At 49.5% G+C, this 23,741-nt stretch overlaps 1 protein-coding gene across 7 annotated transcripts in view; it reads left to right on the plus strand.

Annotated features, from left to right (window-relative positions):
• ZFHX3 (zinc finger homeobox 3) overlaps nucleotides 1-23,741 on the plus strand; it is a 255,057-nt gene that overhangs the window by 75,754 nt on the left and 155,562 nt on the right. For 6 of the 7 annotated variants that reach the window (XR_009530677.1, XM_060085120.1, XM_060085124.1 and 3 more), the window contains exons 2-3: nucleotides 10,833-13,585; nucleotides 19,208-19,704. Coding sequence is in view for 6 of the 7 variants with exons in the window: in XM_060085120.1 (XP_059941103.1) it covers nucleotides 10,879-13,585; nucleotides 19,208-19,704 (3,204 nt within the window). In the remaining variant the exon portion in view is untranslated. The remainder of the gene's footprint in view (nucleotides 1-10,832; nucleotides 13,586-19,207; nucleotides 19,705-23,741) is intronic. The other variant, XM_060085125.1, reaches the window with a different exon arrangement.

Here is a 23,741-nt window from a genome sequence, read left to right on the forward strand (position 1 = left end):
AAAGCCTAGGTTTTAAAGTAGGAAGGAAGGCTTACCTGCTTTCAAAGGCTGACTTAGGTAGTGTGTGACTTGTATGAGGTATTTAACCCTCTAACCCTCAATTTCCTCATCTGTAAAATGGGCTGTTGGAAGGATCAAACGAAATGATGTCTATTTAAAAAGTGCTTAGAACCATGCCTGGCTCTACTAAGAGGGTAGTAATAGAGCTGCTACTTATTTTTATTATTGTGTTATTATATATGCACAAAGATTTATGAGAGTTGATTGCAGCATTAACAGCAAAATATTAGGGGTTGCCTAAATGTCCAGTAATAGAGCTTAGTGAAATTATGCTATGTCCATAGGATGCAGTATGTGTGCACCCATTAATTCTAACTTACGAAGAATGTTTCATGACATGGGAACAGTTTAATGCCTAAATTAAATTAAAGGGGCAGTCTACTTAAGGAGCAGTGTGATCTGAGGTTGGTAAAGATGTGTTAACTATCGATACATAGAAGAAAAAAACCTAAAAATTTTCTGCCTCCCAGTGGCTCTCTGGCTGGTGGGATTATAGGTGATTTTTATTTCAGCTATTGAGCTTTTCTGCACATACCCCCAAATTTTTAAAATACCAAGTTCATACTCCTTTAGTAAGAAGAAATTATTTAAAATAAGTCTAACATCATGAGATGCCAGAGTGAAACTGTAACGGGCCAGATGGTACATTTTACATCATTTCCTAGCTTTTGCTCCACAGCCCAGGAGGAAAAACAGAGAGATCAGAAATGGGATCTTTTAAGAGGGTTTTTTAGGAAATCAGAGATGAAAAGTTTTAGGTGCTAGCAAAAGAAGGCACTGAAGTAGTACACTCAGTGGGGAAGGTATCCAGTTCAGCAGGGAAAGCACTTGAGGATGGAGGGGCTGAGGTGCGCACCTGTCAGGTAGGAGGGGCAGTTGATGCAAGAGGGAAGTTAAAGGGGCTGCATTTGGTGGAAGGAGGGGCTGCTTCACATCTGGGAGCTGGGGGGGGGGGATCCATGTGTTACGGTGCATAAATCCAGGTCAGGAGAGAACCATTCAGGCCAGAGATGGACAAAGGATGCTGGCCTGTAGTCCTCAGGATATGGTAGAGAGGTCTCAGGGTAGACACTGAAGTAAGTACCTAAGTGTTGGGATAGCTGGTTAAACTGCCCCCAATCCTTTTTTTTTTTTTTTTTTATGAAAAACGCAGAGAATTAAGTAATAGCTGAGTCATTTCACTTTTTATTACTGTATTCATGGGTTTGGTTGTTTTTGAACTGTGAGTGTGTCCATGTGTATAGTAACAAATTCTCTTCCCCTAAATACCAGCTCATCTCTCCCAGCACCCACAGCCTGGGCTGCTAGACCTGGCTCTGCTTAGGATCTCACGACTCCTTCCTCTTCCCCTCCACGAGTCCACTGGAGCCAGAATAATCACGGTAGTTGTGGATTCCCTGCAGAATGGACTGAGCTCGCAGTTTTCACTTCCAGGCTGATTTATGTTCATGCTGGAAAGAGCACAGATGCACTTATTAGCAAACACGAAGCCCAGGGCCTGGACAATTCTCTGGGCCTTCCGGGCACTGGTCCTCCTGCAACACAAGAGACCTGTTCCAGCATGTGTGTGTTTTCCGACCTCGCCATAGTAACAGAATAATTCTTAAGGCTACTGGGAAATTGCTACCAAGAGGATGGAATCTCACCTATTTATGGTTTAACACTTACTGACTTACACGCAGCAGCAATATACAAATACAGTTATTGTATAAAGCACAGAATGGAATTGGATGTGGTTCTTCAGTGGCTTCCAAGCTAAACAGATGAGGGTATTATTTCTTTGCCCCTTGAATGAGGTTCCTACTTATCTCAGAATCTAGGTTGCCCTTGGCTTTTTTTTTTTTTTTTTTTTTTTGAGGCCAAGGGGATAGTTTATTCATTGTTGTGTATTTCGCTAATGTGTTTCAGTCTAGGTTAAGCAATGCCCACCCTCTGTAGGTTGCTGGGGTTCTTTTCTGTGGTGGCTGCCCCTGCCATTATATTTAGAATTGCTTTTCACCAAGTTAGGGAAATCTGTCCTGAATCAGGATCATGGGTGTCTTAGTAAATATCTTACAGTGTGTGTTACTTGAAATTCCGCCTGACTTAGAATGGCCGTTTGTCTCCTCCAACCAGGGGGCTCTATCTAGGACCTCTCGGCTGAAGGAAGGGAAGACCAGTTTTCTCTGTCTGCACCTCCCCGTCTAGCCTCGCAGCCTCCCTCCTTTCATGAAGCTGTGCCAGGAATGGATTTCAAATGAAGATAAGGGTAGGGAATCAGGCTGGGTTGGCTGTTCATAGGTATTTTGGGAGGTTCAACATGTAGAATTCCTGCACTGGACAATTTCTTTCTTCTTTTTCTTTTGATATAATATCAGAGGTACAAGAAAGTTATAATAATAGGACAAAGAATTCTAACATACTTTTCCTCCAGACCCCCCCCCACCCAAGTTAGCATTTTCTAAGTTCTATTTGTATGTTTGTATTTATGCAGGTCTGTACAGACACACACTCTCACACGTTTTTTTCTAAGCAGTTTGAAAATCAAGACGTCATGCCCCTTCACCTCTAAATGTATCAGTGTCTATGTCTTAAAAGCAAAGATATTCTCTTATATAACCATACTGCAGTTATCAAAATTAGGAAATGAACATTCATCTACTACTATTACCCAATCTACAGATCTTTATCAGATTTTGCAAGTTGTCCCAATTGTACCCTTTATAGGGAAAGAGAACCCAGATTCTTTGTTATGTTCATTGGTCACATCTCTTTAGTCCCCTTTAATCTGTCTTTCTGCCTCCTGACTGACATTTCTGAAGAGCCTAGGACGTGTTTTTTTTAATAGATCTATTTTTTTTAAATTTATTTATGGCTGCGTTGGGTCTTTGGTGCTGCGCGTGGGCTTTCTCTAGTTGTGGCGAGCGGGGGCTACTCTTCGTGCTTCTCATTGCGTTGACTTCCCTTGTTGCAGAGCACGGGCTCTAGGTGTGCGGGCTTCAGTAGTTGTGGCACGCGGGATCAGTAGGAGCCCTAGGACATTTTGTAGACTGTCCCCAGTTTGGATTTGCCTGATGCTCCCTCAATGATTAGACTCAGGTTTTGCATTTTTGGCGGGCATGTCAGGGAAGGGATGTTGTGTTCTTCTCAGTGTATCCTCTCAGGAGGCACAGGGTGGCTATATGTCTCATTCCTGGTGATCCTAACTTTGATCCCATGGTGAAGGAAGGTGATGTCTGCCAGGTTTCTCCACTGTAAAGTTACTGTTTCTTCTTCTGTAGTTAGTAAGTGTCTTGTGGGGAGATACTTTGAGACTGTGAAATATTCTGTAACTACTCAAACTTTCATCCACCGGTTTTAGTATCCATTGATTCTTTCTGGAATGGGTTATTATGATGATGGTTACCAAATAGTGTTTTTCTAAATCCGTAATTCCCTCTGCATTTGTTAGTTGGATTTCCACCCTAAGCAAGAACTCTCCCTTCTCCCACTTTTTTAAAAATTTATAAAAGTATGGAATCATGGATTCTTATGTTATATATTGGGTTATAGTTCTTTACCCTCATGTAACTTTCTTGCTCAAATTGTCCCAGGTTCAGGCCGTGAGAGCCTCTGCAACCTGCTCCTGGGTTCTTTGGTCACACTCTCTTCATTCTTAGAGCACTTCCTTAGGTTCTGGCTCTGAAAGATGCTCCACGCTCATCCTGCACTTTCCCTGCCCCAGCCCAAGAACCAGCCAGTTCTACAAGGAGACCTGGTTCCATTTAGAGGAGAATGGTTACCCACACACTTCTTCAACTAAGAGGAAAAGAAAGAATGTGTACAGGGATCATCTTTTTTTTTTCCTCTCTCAGAGTGTTATCATTTCTCCTAATGCCTTAATTTTCCCCACGGTCTTTTTAAGCATCTGTGACATCTTGGATGTGGACAGTACAGAGATGAATGAGACATGGAACCTACTCTCAAGCTGCTTTCAGCCTAGTGGCAGAAACAGACCAGTCAACATATAATTACAGCAGTGCGATAACCCCAGAGTTGCAGTGTGTCGCCATATGCAAAACACTGTGGGATCACAGAGGAGGAGGTTAAAGCTGATAAAGCTGACTGAGCAACCGATGGATCACTAGGAATGAATAGAATCTTCGCATTTCAAAGGACCCAAGAGGCCGCCTGATGGAACCTCCGGCCATGGCAAAATGTCTTTTTTCTCCATTCATGAAACCAGTCAACATTCCATTTGGGAGCTTTAATAATCTAGAGAAAGATTTTCATTTATATTGAGTTGAACTCTAATTTTTTTTTTTTTTTATAAACTCCCCCTCATTACTCCTAGTTAAACCCTGAAGCTAAGTAGAAGACGTGGAACTAATCCTCAGTGTACGTGGCAGGCGGGCCTTCGCCTGGCTGAGGATAGTTGTTTTGCCCTGCAATGGGGACCTCTCTTTTCTTTGCTCTTGAGCTGATCATGGTCAAGCCATTCAGTGTCAGTACCCCTCTTACGAGATTTCCCCATGTGGCTCATAACATTCTTCATGCAGGCAGAGAAAATGATGAGGCTGTGATCCTGCTGAGTTTGAACAGGTAGAGGTACCCCCTGTAGCCCAGAGGCCACATTTATGTTTTTGGTCACCATGTCAGCTTTGGGCTGCCACTGAATTTGTAGTGAAGTAACACCTCCAGGGTTTCTTTGCATGAACTACTGTTAATCCAAGTCTCTTCCGTTCTCTGTTGGTTTTACTGCTTGCCTGAACTGAAATACAAGGCTTCCTATTTATCCTTTCAAAATTTCATCTTGTTCATTTCAGCCTGTTATCGAGAGATTTTTTTTTTAAGTCCTGATTCCACTAATTAGCATATTAGTTAGTCCTCTCGACTTTATTTACTTTGCAAATTGGTGTATGTGCTTGGTCTTGTCTGCCCCTCAGGTTGTAGATTTAAGTGAAGGGAACCAGGGATAAGGCAGGAATTAAGGCATGTCCCCAGGCACATTGACCTTTGAGTGGGTACTGTATATCCTCCCCCCCCCCGCCATGCTGCGTGGCATGCAGCATCTTACCCCAACCAGGGATCGAACCTCGTGCCCCCTGTAGTGGGAGCGCAGAGTCTTAACCACTGGACTACCAGGAATTCCATGTGGGTACTTTAGGTAATGGCATCCTCCAGCTTTAAAATCAGGCAGACTTTATTATTTGAAAGACATTTTGCTACCCTAGATACAAAGAAGTGATAAACTTTGGGATACGTTATTAAAATCAAAAAGTACCCTCTACTGCATTTCTCAGATCATTGAATCTAAGTGAAGCTGCTTTTCAGTTTATTTTATGTGAATTTTCTTACTGAACCTACAGCTAATTGCTAATTCCTCAGGACTTTTTTCTCCCCAGATGCTATTCAGCAACTGTCGACTCTGTTCTAAAACTGTGAGGAGCTTGCAGTATATAATCTATAACATATCCTTTTAAATCTAATATATATATTTATATTTACTTTATCCAAAATGATGATACACATCACTCCTTCCCCTTCTCTTGTTTTATATTACTTCTGAGTGCTTTTTCACATTTAACATTGTATTTATTTGTTTGCAGTCTTTTCCCCATAAGAATGTAAGCTGAGACCTGTCTATTGTTGATTCTCTAGCATCAGGCACATAATAGGTGTGCAGTAGATGTTCAGTTAATGAATGAATGAATGAATACATTTCTAGATTTATAGTTTCTGGAATCTGCCTTTTTTTTTCTTAAAAGAAGTCAGGATAATGGGCCTACCATACAGTTCTTTGCAATAGCAAAGAACTTTTATTCCCTTCTTTCCTGTATGAAGATATCCAAGTAAGAGAGTCCATTTTGAACTCTCCTCCCCCACCACTCCCAAGCAAAAAAAAAAAAAAAAAAAGGGCGTGTGTATGAACTGGCAGTGTTCCATTACAGAGCAGACCTGATAGCCCATGATCTTAGAACAGTCCCTGGTACCTAAAGATTGAATGTGAACGTCAGATGTTCTGAAGTTCTTGAGAAACAGACACTACAGAAAAACATAGTAGAGTGGCAAAGAACACAGACTCCACAGCCAGACTACGGTTTTGTCATTTAGGCTGCATAGCTTGAGCAACCTCAGTTTTCCCTTCTTCAAAATGGAGATAAAAATAGCACCCACCTCACTCAGGACTTCTCTGGTGGTCCAGTTTGGTTAAGACTTTGCTTTCCAATGCAGGGGGTGCAGGTTCAATCCCTGGTCGGGGAGCTAAGATCACACATGCCTCACAGCCAAAAAGCCAAAACATAAAACAGAAGCAATATTGTAACAGATTCCATAAAGACTAACAATGGTCCACATCAAAAAAAAAAAAATCAAAAAGCACCCATCTCATGGAATGGTATGAGCATTGAGGTGGCGTTGAACCCACAGGCCTTACCATGATGCCACACACAGGAAGTGATGACTTCCCTTAAGATGATTTTCATTTTAAAAAGCCTTGGGAAATAAAGGCACGAAGGAGGAAATGAAGTAGCCCATAATCTCATCCCCTAGCAATTACCGCTGTAAAATTTTTTGATATAAATCTCATGTATTTCCATATGCAGACCTATATAGGCTTTGTTCACTCAGCATCCTGTGATCATTTTCCCACGCCCATAACTAGTTTCTTTTAAAAATGCTATTTTTTAACATCCTATGGAATGCTATGCACTGTAATTTATTTAGAGTACCTTGTTTCGCCAGATTATTTCCATCTTTTTTTTTCTGTTATGAACATTGTGATGAATAATCTTATATCTCTGTGCATATCTTGGATTGTTTCCTGGGATGGGGGAATTGCTGAGTCAAAGGGCATGTGCATTTTTGAGGCTTTTGATACCCACTGCCAAATCGCGGTGCTCATCGAATCCCCCTCCAGCAGACCAGGGAGTCCCCGGGAGCCCTCCGGTTTACTTCTCTCTGGTGATGCTGCATGGGTTACTCACGAGGGGGGGGTGGGCAACAGTTTCTCGCTGTCTCTGCTCTCTGTTTTTTTCTTCCCCTTTGTTTCCTTTCTTGGTTTTCTGCCAAACTGCCTCTTGTGAAAGGACCGCCTAATTAACCCTGTGCTAATTAACAATTTAAAATTACACAGTGCGACCGTTCATGTTTAATTCTCCAGGAGCTGGCGCATCAGTGGAGCCCCCTCCCCTTCCAAGTAACTGCACCTCCCACCCCAGCTTCCCTGTAACTGTTGCGTGGAGCCCAGTTCTGTCTCCTTAAGGGAATGGGATAAAGCTGGCACATCACATCTTCTCAGCTGAAAGAGGGAGATGGCGCGGGGGGGGGGGGGGGAGAGGGGCGTGGCGCCTAGGATAACAGGGTGGAGTTTTATAATTTTAAACCATCTTTGAAATATAAAGACTGATATTGGCAAAGATGCAGGGACTTTACAGGTAGGTTCCAAGGAAGCTATAACTTGTGAGAGGAGGAAGAGCAGGGGGCTCTCGATGAAGATGTTAGAACTTTTCTGTGCGAGATGACTTCTCACAGGGCAGAGGGAGGCGCTCAGCAGAGAGTGCGAGGCTAGATCCCCCCGCCCCCCCCCGTATCTTCCCTTTAACTCTCTTACTGGGGAGGTGTGCTCAGTTGAAATCCAACTGAATTCTTAACACCACACACACACAAAAACCCCTTGCTGAGTACAACACCGGTGGTCATGAGTAGAGCACGTCTGTGTTTAAAGGGGATTTTGGGGTGTAAGTGGCTGGAGGGAAGCAGGCTGCAGGAGGGGTTGCAGGTTTGTGCTGTGTGTGCTGGCCCTGGAGGTACTGGCGGAGGTGGGGGGCGGGGCAGAGCCGCGTGTATGGGGGCTGTGAGAGCACCGGGACCCGCTGGATTCCCAGGCTGCCCTCCGTAACTGAAGATCATTGATTTTACGGGAAACCGTGTTTACAGACAGAGTGCCGATCGACCTGCTGAGTTGACTTCTGCCTCCTTAAGTAAGAACTATCTTTTTCTTATTGACTGGCTGATAAACAGAGTGAAAGGAGCTGCCGGCCAGGTAGGAGAGTGGTAGAGGGCCTGAGGTCCTGGAGCTGAAGAATGGGGCAGGGCTAAGAGATTTCTTCATCTCTGTGCTCTGGTCCCCTCTTGTCCACCCCCACCCCTGCGCTTCCCAGGGGTGAGCCCAAGACTGACCCTGCCTGGTTACCTAGCAGTGCAGGCCCCAGGCATGGAGGAGCTGGAGGTCTGGTGAAACTGTTGTAAAATAGAGAGTGTCTCACTCAAGCTTTAATAATGCACATCCCCTGGGCATTTGTATTAAAAATGCAGATTCTGATCTGAGAGTCTGCGCTTCTCACAGGCTCACTGGTGAGCTCACTGGCCCTGAACCACACGTGACTTAGCAGAGTTGTAAGAGCTTCTGATTGCCCTGGCCAGCAAGCATTGAAAGGAAGCCCAGAACTGGTGCCTGAGGTCCAGAGTGGGATCCTTCTTTCCCACCAGCATCTCAGTGGGCTGTTGCCCCTGCAAATGAGTGGTCCCCCGTGTGTCCCCTCATGGGGCTAGCGTCACCACGACAGGCACATCTGTCTTTGCCTATAAGGTCACCTTTTCTTGACACCTTTTGCTGAGGAATAGAAAACAAAGTTCAGTGAGTTTTTAGAAGTCCCGATCCCTTAGCTGGATGATTTGTGGAGGAGGAAGAAGAGGGCAGAGCGGGAAGAGCCCACCAGTTAACGGGTAAATGCTCGCAGGTTTCTTGGCCCAGTCCAGGCTGGAGAGGAGATTGGCTTTGCTGTCGATACACAAGTCCCTGGTGAAGCATCAAAGCTGTTCTCCTTTATCAATCGTGGCCTCCCCTTCCCGCATGTTCCTGTAACTTACCAAGCATTTATGACATTGATCTTACGATCGGGCTGTTAACCCTCCCACCCCTTCAGGCCTGCCAACCTTTTTGGCCTGAGCTGTCAATCAGATGTCATCCAGCCAATTATGTGCGTCCTTAGGAAGAGCCACCCTGGATTCTCACCTGTATTCCAACTGAGCCTTATGAGGAAGTCTCATGGCATTTGCTGTTTGGTTTGGTGTGGTTATCTTTGTTTAAAGTCAATGTGTCTTTTCTAAGGCACACGGAACCTTGTTGTAATGGAGCTTGAGATTACATGCTGAGAGGTGGTGTGTGTTTGTGTGTGTGTGTGTGTGTGTGTTTTAAACAAAACGTGACACATTCTTCCAGAAAGTTGCTTCTCCTGAGACTTCTGGTGAACCTGCCTTCCCCGTCTTTTCCCGAGGGGGAGCTATTGGCTAGTGTGCCGTCGAGAATCAAGCAATGAAAAAAGAGTGGGAAGATGGGGGTCGGTGGGGAGGGAGACCAAAGCCAGCCAAAACCTTCATCCACTGTGTGTGAATGAGATGGTGGGTGGAGAAGCAGCCAAGTGTTCTCCTGGAAGGAGGTGTGGCGGGAAGGTGGCCTGGGATTTGCAGCGAATGCTCAGGGCCCTGCGAGGCGCTGAGTTGCCTCTTGGAGCGGGGCCGGTCAGAGGAAATACTCCTGTGATGTTGTTGCCACAGGAGCAGAGCGGTGGCGGGTGATCTGATGTCTCCCTCCCCAGGGACGCGAGGTCTCAGAGGGCAAATTCAGCTTAGTGGCACTTTGGAGTCGGAAACGGAAAAGCCCCAGGGCTGAAGGACAGCTGCTTTGGGTAGCGACTAATAACTAAGAGGCAGGTGTGGAATGGGGGCTGGCGGAGCCCAGCTGCCATCTCGGCTCGCCGCGAAGATCCTTGACAGCAGAAACCACCCAGCCAGTGGTGAACGGGCTCATCCAGACAGGGCGAGATCCTCTCTGCTGGTGGGGGAGTCGGCCCGTTGAGAGTCTGGGCGGTTCTTCTTAGAAACATCAAGCTCACGTTTTGCACCTACATATTTTGAGTCTGAAACCAGCTGAGTCACAAGCAAGGGTGTTCTGTGGGTTGTAGGGAGGGGAGATCCGCCTTTCTCAGCGCCCAGATGGCACTGGCCTCATTTTTAGATTTAGGCCCTCAGTTTTACTGCTTGTAAAATGGGACGATGTTTCCCAGACTTGGAGAGGATGAATGCAGCCGTGGGCCCTTTTGGGGGCTTCGCAGAGCTTGTCCAGGCCTGCACGCTTGCCCTTCAGCCCTGTAGTCCTCCACACTTTTCTGTGAACTTCTCAAACTAGAAATCTGGCCAGTAAGAGCAGCGGCACAACTTCGCCCCTAAATCAAATGGCGTGTCCCCTCCCAGATTCATGGTCCTTCCTCGATGGCTGCAAAGTCTTCCTCCTCCTGTCTGTCCGTCCCCGGTGTCCCCCTGGCCCCCAGGCAGTGCGGGCAGCCGGCGTGGCCTTGTGCTGCCATCTGTGTGCGGCGGGGCTGCTGTTCTGTGTCCTCGGCGGGGCCTGGAGAGTTGATGCGGTCCTCGTCCTCCCCTGTGGCTCGTCGCCCGGCCCCGACTCTGACGCTGTGCTTGCAAAGAACCCAGATTCGAACCGGTCCCCAGGGGTAGAGCTGCCAACATTCCGAAGACAAAGAGGGATTCTCCTGATGCCCCTTTCCCCGCACCTCCACCCCCGCTCCTGCCACGCAACCTGGCCGTGACACCCAGGGGCGCCGCCCACCCTCTGCGCCTCGATGGGGTGGGGCGACGGCCGGGGTCCCCACTGCCCTGCGGTCTCTGTTGTGGGTGTGGACAGAAACCTGTTAGAGCACTCTGTGTGGGACCTTAGCCTCGGCCCTCCTAACCTCTTTCCTTTCTCTCTCTCTTTCCCCTCTCTCCCTCCTCTCCCCCTTGCCTCCGCCCTTCAGGTCCGATCCGTACTGGGTGCAATGAAAGCTCCACGCAGGCCTTACCATGGAAGGCTGTGACTCGCCTGTCGTCTCGGGGAAGGACAATGGGTGCGGTATCCCTCAGCACCAGCAATGGACTGAACTCAACAGCACCCACCTCCCCGACAAACCCAGTAGCATGGAGCAGTCCACAAGCGAGAACCACGGGCCCCTGGACGGCCTGAGGGCCCCCTTCAATGAGCGCCTCGCGGAGAGCACTGTCCCGGCCGGCCCCGCTGCCGAGCCCGCCGGCAAGGAGGTCAGCTGCAACGAGTGCTCGGCCTCCTTCGCCAGCCTCCAGACCTACATGGAGCATCACTGCCCCGGTGCGCGCCCCCCGCCGCCCCTGAGGGAGGAGAGCGGGAGCGACAGCAGTGAGGAGGGGGACGAGGAGAGTGACGTGGAGAACCTGGCCGGGGAGATCGTGTACCAGCCGGACGGCTCGGCGTACATTGTCGAGAGCCTGAGCCAGCTGACCCCGGGCGGGGGCGTGGGTGTGGGCGGCAGCGGGCCCCTCCCGTCGCTCTTCCTGAACTCTCTCCCCGCCTCAGCGGGCAAGCCGGGGGACCCTTCCTGCGCTGCGCCCGTCTACCCACAGATCATCAACACTTTCCACATAGCCTCATCCTTCGGGAAATGGTTTGAGGGCCCAGACCAGGCTTTCCCGAATACCTCAGCCCTGACGGGGCTCAGCCCCGTCCTGCACAGCTTCCGCGTGTTTGACGTGCGACACAAAAGCAACAAGGATTACCTGAACAGTGACGGCTCTGCCAAAAGCTCCTGCGTATCCAAAGATGTTCCCAACAATGTGGACCTGTCCAGATTTGATGGCTTCGTGCTCTACGGCAAGAGGAAGCCCATCCTGATGTGTTTCTTGTGCAAACTCTCCTTCGGGTACGTCCGTTCGTTTGTGACCCATGCGGTGCACGACCATCGAATGACCCTGAGTGAAGATGAGCGGAAACTTCTTAGCAATAAGAACATCTCCGCTATCATCCAAGGGATCGGCAAAGACAAGGAACCCCTTGTAAGTTTTCTGGAACCAAAAAACAAAAACTTTCAACTCCCTTTAGTTTCCACCGCTAACCTCATAGGCCCCGGACACAGTTTTTATGGTAAATTTAGTGGCATTCGAATGGAAGGGGAGGAGGCTCTCCCAGCCGGCCCTGCCGCTGGCCCCGAGCAGCCCCAGGCTGGTATCTTGACCCCCAGCACCCTCTTGAACCTTGGCGGGCTCACCAGCTCGGTCCTGAAGACCCCCATTACCTCAGTCCCCCTGGGGCCTCTGGCCTCCAGTCCTACCAAATCCTCAGAGGGCAAGGACTCTGGGGCAGCAGAAGGAGAGAAGCAAGAAGTGGGCGATCCGGATTGCTTCTCCGAGAAAGCAGAGCCGGCCGAGGAGGAGGCCGAAGAGGAGGAGGACGAGGACGAGGAGGTGGAGGACGAGGAAGACGAGGAGGATGAGGAGGACGAGGACGAGGGTTGCAAAGGACTCTTTCCAAGCGAGTTGGACGAGGAGCTGGAGGACAGGCCCCCCGAGGAGTCTGGGGCCGCAGCAGGTAGTAGCAGCAAAAAGGACCTTGCTCTCTCAAACCAAAGCATTTCTAACTCCCCCTTAATGCCTAGTGTGCTCCAGACCCTGTCGAGGGGCGCAGCTTCTACTAGTTCTAATTCCGCTTCTTCCTTTGTTGTCTTTGATGGTGCGAACAGGAGGAATCGTTTAAGCTTTAACAGTGAGGGCGTCAGGGCCAACGTGGCAGAGGGCGGCAGGAGGCTGGACTTTGCTGATGAAAGTGCCAATAAAGACAATGCCACAGCACCAGAACCAAATGAAAGCACAGAGGGGGACGATGGGGGCTTCGTCCCCCATCACCAGCATGCTGGCTCCCTCTGCGAGCTTGGGGTGGGGGAGTGCCCCTCGGGGAGTGGCGTGGAGTGCCCCAAATGCGACACGGTCCTGGGTTCCTCCCGCTCGCTGGGCGGTCACATGACTATGATGCATTCTCGCAACTCGTGCAAGACACTCAAGTGCCCCAAGTGCAACTGGCACTACAAGTACCAGCAGACGCTGGAGGCGCACATGAAGGAGAAGCACCCGGAGCCGGGGGGCTCCTGCGTCTACTGCAAGAGCGGGCAGCCCCACCCTCGGCTGGCCCGAGGCGAGAGCTACACGTGTGGTTACAAGCCTTTCCGCTGTGAGGTGTGTAACTACTCCACAACTACCAAAGGCAACCTCAGCATTCACATGCAGTCCGACAAGCATCTCAACAACATGCAGAACCTGCAGAACGGAGGGGGCGAGCAGGTCTTCAGCCACACGGCTGGGGCGGCGGCGGCGGCTGCTGCGGCGGTGGCCGCCGCGGCCAGTATCGGCAGCTCCTGTGGGGCCCCCTCGCCCACCAAACCAAAAACCAAACCCACCTGGCGGTGCGAGGTGTGCGATTACGAGACCAACGTGGCCAGGAACCTCCGCATCCACATGACGAGCGAGAAGCACATGCACAACATGATGCTGCTGCAGCAGAACATGACCCAGATCCAACATAACCGCCACCTGGGCCTCGGCAGCCTGCCCTCGCCCGCTGAGGCTGAGCTCTACCAGTACTACCTGGCCCAGAACATGAACCTGCCCAACCTGAAGGTGGACAGCGCGGCCCCAGACGCCCAGTTCGTGATGGGCGGATTCCAGCTGGATCCCGCCGGGCCCATGGCCGCCATGACGCCCGCTCTAGGTGAGGCTTGACTCCATGTGTGTCTGTTCTGAGGATGGGAGTTAAACCGGGGGAAGCTGCAAGTGGGCCGAGATCGTGTTGACCTGGTGGATTCTGTCGAGTCCTGTGGATTTGGGGGATCTTTATTTTCTTGAGAGTTGTTTTGTGCTCAACTTGAGCGTCCAGCCCCCACGTCTTTTTCTCAAGAATCCCTTGAACTCTCTGTGAGCCTGTGGAAGATGGTTTGCGTTCAACAGAGACGTGATTACACTCCGGCTCCACGGGCCGGGATTCAAATTTAAGTGTTTCCTCTAGCTGTTTGGCTTCAGGTCAACTTTCCCTTCTGTTCCCATTCCCCCTTTCTCTCTGTCCCTTTCTTTATTTGAAAAATTGCCACAGTTCCCCCTAAACTTTGGGGTTCCATTAAATATTTATTGAAATGTACAGGAAACGGTAGCTGGTGTTTTAAATAGGGACAGTCGTCGCCGGAAAAGGAACTGGAAACCGTAGTGTGCCTTATTTAAATAAGCCAAGGCTGGTTCTGAGCTGACTGGGAGCCACCCAGATAGGTTTCTCAAAGCTCTCCAGTGTTTTCCCCAGGACCTTGATGAAAGAGACGGGTTCTTTCTCTTTCTTACTTTGCATGAGTTGCCAGTGATCAGTATAGTTGGGAATTAGGTGACCCTGGGGCACCGTGAGGAGTGGTGTGATAGATGAGAGGTGACTAAATTCTAAAATTGTAAATTAAAGACAGCCCGGTTTTAATATCAGATCCCGGTTAACGGAGCCTTTGTTGCCATGGAGAACATGGCTCCATGTTAGAAGACATGGGTTGGCTGTTTTACCATTGGCTTAATGGAGTAGAACGGGACCAAGAGGATGGGATATGAATGCCAAAAGCCATGACTCTTTTTTTGTTTAATTTTTAAAAAAGTTTTTTATTGGAGTATAGTTGATTTACAGTGTTGTGTTAGTTACAGGTGTACAGCAAAGTGAATCAGTTGTACATATACATATGTTCACTCTTTTTTTTTTAAGATTCTTTTCCCATTGACAGAGTATTGAGTAGAGTTCCCTGTGCTATATACTAGGTCTTTATTAGTTATCTATTTTATATATAGTAGTGTGTATATGTCAATCCCAATCTCCCAGTTTATCCCCCCCCCACACCCCCTGGTAACTGTAAGTTTGTTGTCTACATCCGTGACTCTACTTCTGTTTTGTAAATAAGTTCATTTGTACCTTTTTCTTAGATTCCACATATAGGCGATACCATCTGATATTTGTCTTTCTGTGTCTGACTCACTTCACTCAGTATGACAATCTCTAGGTCCATCCATGTTGCTGCAGAAGCCATGATTCTTTACGTACAAAGAATCATGACCATTTCTGGGGGAGAGCTTCTATAGCAAGAAAATGTACAAATCAGTTTCGTGAGGACCAGTGTGATGGTTGGGCCCCTCCTGCCCCAACTGCGCGAGCCTCGGACACGCACTGCCTGGTCTTCGTTCCCTGGTCCCGCTAACCTCTTGAGACCAGCAGTGATGTCCTGAATGAAACAGGATACCCTTCCTGACATGGGAGTGAGTTGTTCTCGGCAACAAAGCGTGAGCAAGTGCCTTTATCCTAGGATGGCTTAGGTTCATGCCAGAGGGCTAAACCTCCCCAGTAAGCACATCTTTATTTGGTGGTGTTGCAGTGCTAATTGCTGCTGATGAGTTATATTTCACAGCATTTAATTTGTTGTTCCTACCATGCATTTAAATTTGAATCCTTGCTACTTTAATCTTGTTTTCTGTTTTGGAACATTGACCTGTTGATCTTTTCTTACCAAACAATTTGAAGATGTTTTAACCACTGGTTAATCATCATGGATGCATAGGGATCAGTCATCTTATTCGTCCCCAGAGTGAACCACAGGGGATGCACACCTGGGAGTGGCATCAGTACTCGAAGACTTGTCACTTTTTAAAGCCTATGGCAATTGGGGTTTTCTCGTCTAGAGATTTAAAATCTTGGGGAGGCAGATCTTGGAGTAAATCAAAGATAATGTAAGTGGAATGAAGACACAGAAAATGGATGGGTTCATACTGGGTCACAATGAAGACTTTTTAATTACCTTGAAAACCAGTAATTCTGACTAAGGCTTAAATTGAGTGGTAGAGAAATGGTTTGCTTTTAACACCTGCTGTCTGTGAGTCTGCGGGGCATCATGCATTCCGGGCAGGTGGCAGATGCACCTACATAGAGGATCCAGACTTTATTTCTTAAAGAGAATAGAGTAATAGAGTGCTTCCTTCTGAAGACCTTATCCAGGTAGCCAAGGAGGGCCCTGAATTTCCAGTGTCGCTGCTTGTTAGCCGAGGTGAGTCTCTGGAGACCTCCTGTGCCTGCCTTAAGCCACAAGAGCCGTCGAGGTGGAGTGAGGGTGACAAATACTTTATGCCGGAAGCCGGCGTGGGTATGATAGAACGTTTCTACTTGGACCCACGACCTCTGTAGAAGCCAGCGTATGCAAATGAAAAGAGTGTAACTTTCAGTTCTGTCTGCAGCTCAACTGATTCTTCCTTAGGCCGTTTATGAGAAGTCTGTGGGCGTTATTAGGTATTCCTGGGCTCTACAGGGGGGAGGTAGTGTTTGTGAACTACACTCTTGCTTACACAGTTAATGTTCTTATACTGCCTTTGACAGAAACTTCTCCTTCCTGTTATCAGACAGATGCTGATCTGGGGATGCTTTCTTCCTAGAGGCCTTCAGGAAAAAGTTCGGCACCCTCTGTCTGGTCTGGTTGAATTTGCCTCCATTTGTAGACCAGATATTAGGCTTGAGGCCAGATGAACATCCTTCCAGACATTCCTTTGGACTACAGTTGAGCACAGCACTGAAAAATGGGTAGCTTGCCAAGGCGTCTACATGTTTCCCGAATAGCCAGCCAGCCACAGGACACCTACGTGAGCTTTAAGGGCTCCTCTGATTCTGCTTTTGGTTTTTTGGGGGTTTTTTTGCTTTTTTTTTTGTGGTACGCAGGCCTCTCACTGTTGTGGCCTCTCCCGTTGTGGAGCACAGGCTCCGGACGTGCAGGCTCAGCGGCCACGGCTCACGGGCCCAGCCGCTCCGCGGCACGTGGGATCCTCCCGGACCGGGGCACAAACCCGTGTCCCCTGCATCGGCATGCGGACTCCCAACCACTGAGCCACCAGGGAAGCCCTGATTCTGCTTTTGATTGTAGAAGGTGTCTTTTAATCCCTCTGCCTCTCTGAGGGTGTGCTCGTGGGCGGGACTCAGGTGCCAGGGTGTCACCTTCCAGCCTTAAAGTCAGGTGTGTGGGGAGATGGGGCCCAGTCCTCTCTAAGACCATCTGTCTGGCATGATTCAAGAGTAGGCACCCGCTAAGTTCTCAATGTGGGCGCTCTCCTCCCACCTGCCTGTGAATTGGGTGAGGTTCCTCTATTTCTCGGGGGCTGAATTAGTTCCTTGCAGCCCTATGGATTTGTAGGATTCCAAGCCCTAGGGGTGTTTCTCCAGGGTATAGTTCTCAAGGGCGTTCTGGCTTGCCTGTCGCCCACATTTCACTGCTTCTCTGCTTCTGTCTTTGATTTGCATTTCATTTTAAGAGCTTGGGATGGCAACAGGGACCTATTTCCTCTGCGTGTTCCGAGGACTTCTCATTTTCACTCAGGCATCCAGCAAGTGCCAGCTGAATTTCTCTTTAGAGCAATATTGATGTGCTGAGGTTAAATTTAAAAAGCGAAAAAGATCTGATGCTTCAGGTGGTTGGCATCAGAAACAAATATGTGTTTGCTCCTTGTCTTACCCTCCGGGCAGTTGCTGCTTTCACTGAACACCGCATATGTGTCATGGATGCTGCCTGGCCTTTGTCCCCATCAAGGGATGGAGCTTTTAGGCTTTTTTCCCCCTATCTCTTTTTCTCTCTTGTCCTAAAAAGAATGTCACAGTTATGGCTCCTCTCACCAGGGGAGGTGGCAAGAGAGAAGACAAGCAGAAAGCTTCCCCCGTCTTCTGACATGCGTGCGCAAAAGATTTCTGTGTCTTTCTAGACTGTCCACAGGCTTCAGTTGCAGCCACTCTGCTCAGTCAAGCCTGTACTGAGCTGCTCGCTCGAAGTGCCTTGTGTAGCATAAATAAGAAAATCTTTTTTTTTAATAATAACGCCTTTTCCTTGATTAGCCACTAACTTGGATTCTAATCAGTCATTAAAAAAAAAAATAGCCTCAGCCCAACCACATGTAGAAGGTCAAGTTTAAATATCAGTTGGGGAGTGACAGGGGCGGACGTAATAGCTCAAGCGTGTGTATGTTTAGGGGAGAGGCAAAAAACAGAAGCCGAAGCTCAGCATTCTGCTCGACTGTTCGCTTCGAGGTAATGGAGGGAAGGCTGCTCTTTCCAGGCCTTTCCCGTGGTATAAATAAGAGCTCAGAGTATTAATTTACGCTGGTGAATGAGAGCCGGTCCCTGGTTTACGCAGGGCAGTGATGGACTGAAAAAGAGCAGGGGGGTGGAGAGGGAGGAACACAGCTTTCTCAGGCCCTTTTTTTCGGGGCTGTGAGCGAACCTTTGCGTTTCACTGTCCATCTTGATCCAACTTCCCAAACCTGTAACATTTTGGCTGCTTTTTACCTCGTCTGGCACATCAGACCTTTGAGCCTCTGAGCAGGGGCCTGTGTACCCTCTAGAGGTTCAACAAGGAGAAGACTGGACCCTTGTCCTAAAGAGGCTACATCCTGATGGGGACACCGGCCAACATGTGGCTCTGTATGTGGCTGAAATACGCCAAAGGAGAATGTGCCGTGTCCCATAGCAGACCTACATGCCACGCAGTGCAGGGGGCTCATGGAAAGGAAATGATCGTACTTTTGGGAAGGTGTGGGAGGAGCCAGCGCCATTGACAGGCAGGTAGGCTCTTGACCAGTGGGGTGTGACGAGGAATAGGGAGATCATTCCCGAAATCTAAGGTTTAGAGCCGTGCTGTCCAATACAATAGCCACTAACCTAAATGTAAATGAATTAAAAATAAAAATAACTAAAAATTCAATTCTTCAGTTATACCTTAGCCATATTTCAATTGTCCAGTAGCCACACGTGACTAGTGGTTTCCACATTGGACAGTGCAGATACAAAATGTTTCCATCTTCACAGAAAGTTCCTGTTAGATAACACTGCTTGAGGTAAATTCTGGGCCCACTTCTGATTCACCACGAAGGCGTGCTGTCTTAGAATGCAGCTATAACTCATTTCCAACATTTCAGGGACGGGAGTTTCAGATTCTGTTATGTCCAGTGAATGATGCTTTTATTTCTGTCTTTTCTTGGGTCTGAGTGAGAAGCTGAATTGAAATATTCAAGAGATTAAGTGGTTCCTACGTTCTTCTAGGCGTTCTTTTCCAAAAGAAGAAACAAACATACAGCCTTCCACACACTTCAGAATGTCCATAGGAAAGATGCGAACACATCAAGTTGATTTTTGTTGTAGTTTTTCCCAGTTAGTAGCACCTTGCAGTGCTTGAAGTGGGATCGTTTTTCTGCTGGAACCTGGGTGGAGGGTGGCGGAGGGCCGGCGGTGCCTCAGTTAGGGCTGCCGCTGTGAGCCTGGCCTCTGACTCTCTGCCCCTCTCCTTCCCTGCAGTGGGCGGTGAGATCCCCCTAGACATGCGGCTCGGGGGCGGGCAGCTGGTGTCAGAGGAGCTGATGAACCTGGGCGAGAGCTTCATCCAGACCAACGACCCGTCGCTGAAGCTCTTCCAGTGTGCCGTCTGCAACAAGTTCACCACGGACACCCTGGACCTGCTGGGGCTGCACATGAACGTGGAGCGCAGCCTCCCTGAGGACGAGTGGAAGGCCGTGATGGGGGACTCGTACCAGTGTAAGCTCTGCCGCTACAACACCCAGCTCAAGGCCAACTTCCAGCTGCACTGCAAGACAGACAAGCACGTGCAGAAGTACCAGCTGGTGGCCCACATCAAGGAGGGCGGCAAAGCCAACGAGTGGCGGCTCAAGTGCGTGGCCATCGGCAACCCTGTCCACCTCAAGTGCAACGCCTGCGACTATTACACCAATAGCTTGGAGAAGCTGCGGCTGCACACGGTCAACTCCAGGCACGAGGCCAGCCTGAAGCTGTACAAGGTAAGACTCAGGCTGTCTCTGGAAGGGAGTGGATTGGATCCCTGGGTGACGGGGAGGGCTGGTGGCTGGCTGGCTGGCGCCCTGGTGTTGGGAGGGGAGCTGGCCACCTGGTGGTGGGCTTCAGCTGGGAACTGCAGGGTCTGTGTGTGGGGTGCCTCGTTTGGGGGGCAGGTTGTGTTTCCAGCAGCCCTATACTGTACATTGTTTCCTTGACCCTCCCACTGTCTCTAGAACTGACTCTTTTCCTACCTCACGTTTGCCATTTCCCTAGTTCTGGCTTTGCCTTTGTTCTCCTGTGTTTCCCCTCTCTCCTGCAGGCTTTCTGTTCTCCTTTTCCATCTGGTTATTCCCCCTTTTTCAGTCTCTTCTCCCCGGATGCCCCCCGGGGTTCTTTGTTTATTTCTTCATTCGTTTGTTCATTCATTCATTTATTCAGCAGGTACACATTAATCCCCAACCACGTACCAGGCCCTGTTCTGGGCCCACATCCATGCACAAGGTAGACAAAACGCCCCTGCCCTCGTAGAGCTTCCGTTCTTTCTGGGGGCGGGGGGATGGATGATGAACACAATGGATACGTTAGACGGTGGGCTAGAAGGTAGTAAATGCTATGGGGAAGCATAGGGTCAGGTGAGGGGCCCCTTTGTGCTTTGTCGCTCTGCTTCCCGTGTTCTGTGCCTCCTTCCTCTTCCTCATGTTTAAGTTTTCCTTCTTCCTGCCGGGCTCCTCCCGTCCTCTTCCTCTTACTCTGTTCTCCCCGCTTCTTCCTTCCCTCTCATCCCTCCTTCCTCACCCCTCCCTGCCCCCTCCATTCTTTCTCTCAGTCCGCAGACGGTAACAAGGAGGAGGTGCTCAGCTACTGTAAATAGTCCTTTCACTGGCATGGCAGAATTGCTCCAGACGCTTCTATTGATTTTCACTGGACTTAAAGCCTCACCTTTTTCTCTAATCATCTCATAATGGCTTTAGTATGAACAATCAGGTACAAATCGCCATAAATCTGCCCAGCCTCCCTCCACGTCCCTTCCACGCCCTCTCCCTCTCCCTCCGTTTCCCTCCCTTTTATTGTCAGTCTCCCTTCTTTCCTTTCACACCGGTTCCCACGTCTTTGGGCCAGCGAGCGCCAGGTTTCTCCTGACCCTGAGCTACTTTCATCCCCTTTCTGCTTGTGGGGATTTTAAATGGAGACTCCAAGAAAGGAAGACTCTCCTCCTCTCACCGTATCGGCCTCTGCCGAGATTGATAAGTGTGATTCATTTTACCGTTGCTCGTTCTCAGCTCGTCAAGAGACCTGTGTAACATGGATGAGAGACCATTTTAGGGAAAGGAGGAGAAAGCAGGCATGAGGTAGTGGGGATAGAATGATCTGGAATTGACTGCTGACTCCGGCACGGATGGGCTCAAGCGTTGCAGAGAGGAGGGTCTGGGCACCAGTCACCCCCACCCCTTGCCCTCTGTGAGCAGGACCCTCCCTGGATGGCTTCACCATGTGCCACCCTCCTCGCCGTCGGTTTAAATCGGAGGTTTTCATTGGCCACAGGGTGGTGCCGGTGTGGTCAGGAAAACCTGATGGAGAAACCGGTGGAAAAAAGAGTTTCTAAAGGACCCAGCTGAGTGCAATTAGTACAAAGGACCCGGTGTGGCCCTGGAAGGTCGTATGCAGCTTTGATGGGGGTTGTTTAGAGGTGGCACGAAGCTGGCCTCTTCCATCTGAGGAAAAACATTGCCTTTTAGATTATAAAATGCGTGGGGTGGTGATTAACTCTTCATGCTGTGGCCTCCAGTAAGAGTGGACCAGCCCTTGGATTTGCTCCTGAAGGGCCTGGAACCTGGAGGATTCGCTAAGTACATACCTTTTTGGTCCCCGGACCTCGTGCACTGGTCACACCTAGAGGGTCGGGCTGTGGTGGTTTCCAGGGCAGATGTGAGGGAAGCAGTTTGAGTGTTTCCGTCTGTGCTTTGCTGAACTAGCTCTGGATGCTCATCCTCTGCCTTAGTTTCCTCATTATATATATATACATATATTTGTGTGTGTTTTTGAAGATGCAGGAAACTCCTGCTCCAAAAAGGCAGCATAGTAGAAGCATAAGTACTGGGATGCAGGGTAGAATGTGGGAACCAGCGCTTAGAGGGGCGGTGCCCAGGCAGTGCGTTTGGCGGGCACATCATAGGGGTGACCTCCACCCACATTCGGGGCCGAATCCCCCGTGTCAGGAGCCGAAGGTCATCAGTCTGGTCTCATCGGGTAACGAGTGTCCCCATGACTCTGCTGTGGGGGTGGGGAGTTCTCCCACCCACTCCTGGATGTGACCCAGAAACTTAGCATCTCAGTGCCTGCCCCGGGCCTTTCTGTCCTACAGCGTGGCTGAGATAAACTCCTCTTCCCCCCGAGGGGGGTCCCTCTCACAGGGTCTTGTGAGTCCTCGGATTTGGGGTGGGGCTTGGAGGTGTTTGAGAGTCAGTTTTTCTCTAGGCCCTGGTGTGGCCTGTGGTAAATGGAGATTGATTGCATGTTATTTTTCCTCTTGCTAATGTAATCCATTAGCCCAGCACATGCATAATCAGTTTAGAGCACAGTTAACTGGATATAATCGAGTTCTTTACTGTCTGCTAGAGAAACAGCTCCAGATGCTGCTGACCCGGGAGGGCGCCCGGCTTCTCACACACGGCCCTCCGCACTAACCCCTCTCCCAAGGCCGACCCTGACCCCCGCCCCGCTCCCACGCCACCCACCCCATCTTGGTCCCCTGGCAAATTACTCACGATCGGTCGGCGAGAGACCCACACTTGCTTTCTGTCGCATCTGCTCAAGTGGTCGTGATGCATCCGACTTGCTCGTCGGCCTCCCAGCCTCTCTTTGCCCTCCTCTTCCTTTGACATGCTGAAGAAGACAGCAGCGGTCTCAGGAGATGCAAGCACAAGTGCAGCTTTCCCGTCTGCCCTTGGACCACACACTGGTCCAGAGTCATTTCTCTTGGTGTCATAAATCCTGGCACAGTACGTTGCTGGATTAGGACTGAGCTGTCTGAAAGCATAAGATAATTCCTAATCTGGACACAAGAGAGGGTTGGGCTAATCTGCAAAAAGGAGAAACTGGCGATACTCTCTCTCTTGGCTGCCTGGAATTGTCTAGCTTGGCTTATTGTGTGAGAGCGATTTTTTTTTTTTTTTTTTTTTTTTTTTTTGCGGTACACGGGCCTCTCACTGTTGTGGCCTCTCCCGTTGCGGAGCACAGGCTCCGGACGTGCAGGCTCAGCGGCCATGGCTCACGGGCCCAGCCGCTCCACGGCACGGGAGATCCTCCTGGACCGGGGCACAAACCCGCGCCCCCTGCACCGGCAGGCGGACCCCCAACCACTGCGCCACCAGGGAAGCCCAAGAGCAATTTTTAAATCGAGATGAACGTTCATTGAATTCTCCCTCCCTGCCTCCTGGAAGTGAAGGAAAGTGGGGGTCAGCTGGGGAGCCCCAGGCATCAGATGGAAGCTGTTTCCTTTTTTCTTTGCTCCCAGGTTACTTTTCTGAAGTGCTCGTGATTAAATTTCTTGAGTCTCTTTTTTGGGTCTTAAATAGCAGTGGCTCTGGTCCAGCCCCCAGTGGTCGTATGTCCAGACCCTCACAGCTGCCGTTATGGGCACTGTGATAGATTGACACAGAGACACAGTGGGAAGGCCAGGGGCCCCAGTCAGGCTTAGAGGCTGAGCTCTTGGTTTTTTGCCTACAGTGATTCATCTGAGCCAGAATGGAAGTGTGTTGTGGGAAAGATACTTGTCTCTCATTAGGGCTTGAGCTCCAGAACGGGAATTCCTCACCTTACTGCTTTCCCACATAGATGTTTCACTCTTCTCCTAGAGGACCTGCTCCCAGGCCCCAGTCTCCCACTCCTTCCCTGCACAGAGATGCAGGGTGTTCTTGCTTGTCTTAAATAGGGGGGCAGCAGGTACTGCGAGCGACTGCCCTCCCATCTCCTCCGTGCTAGCGCAGATCCTGAGTCAGTTTGTGGGTTCAGAGCTAGTGGGAGCTCTTCTGTGTTTATC

The sequence above is a fragment of the Mesoplodon densirostris genome, chromosome 19, assembly GCF_025265405.1.
Source record: "Mesoplodon densirostris isolate mMesDen1 chromosome 19, mMesDen1 primary haplotype, whole genome shotgun sequence".
NCBI classification, from domain to species: Eukaryota; Metazoa; Chordata; class Mammalia; order Artiodactyla; family Ziphiidae; genus Mesoplodon; species Mesoplodon densirostris.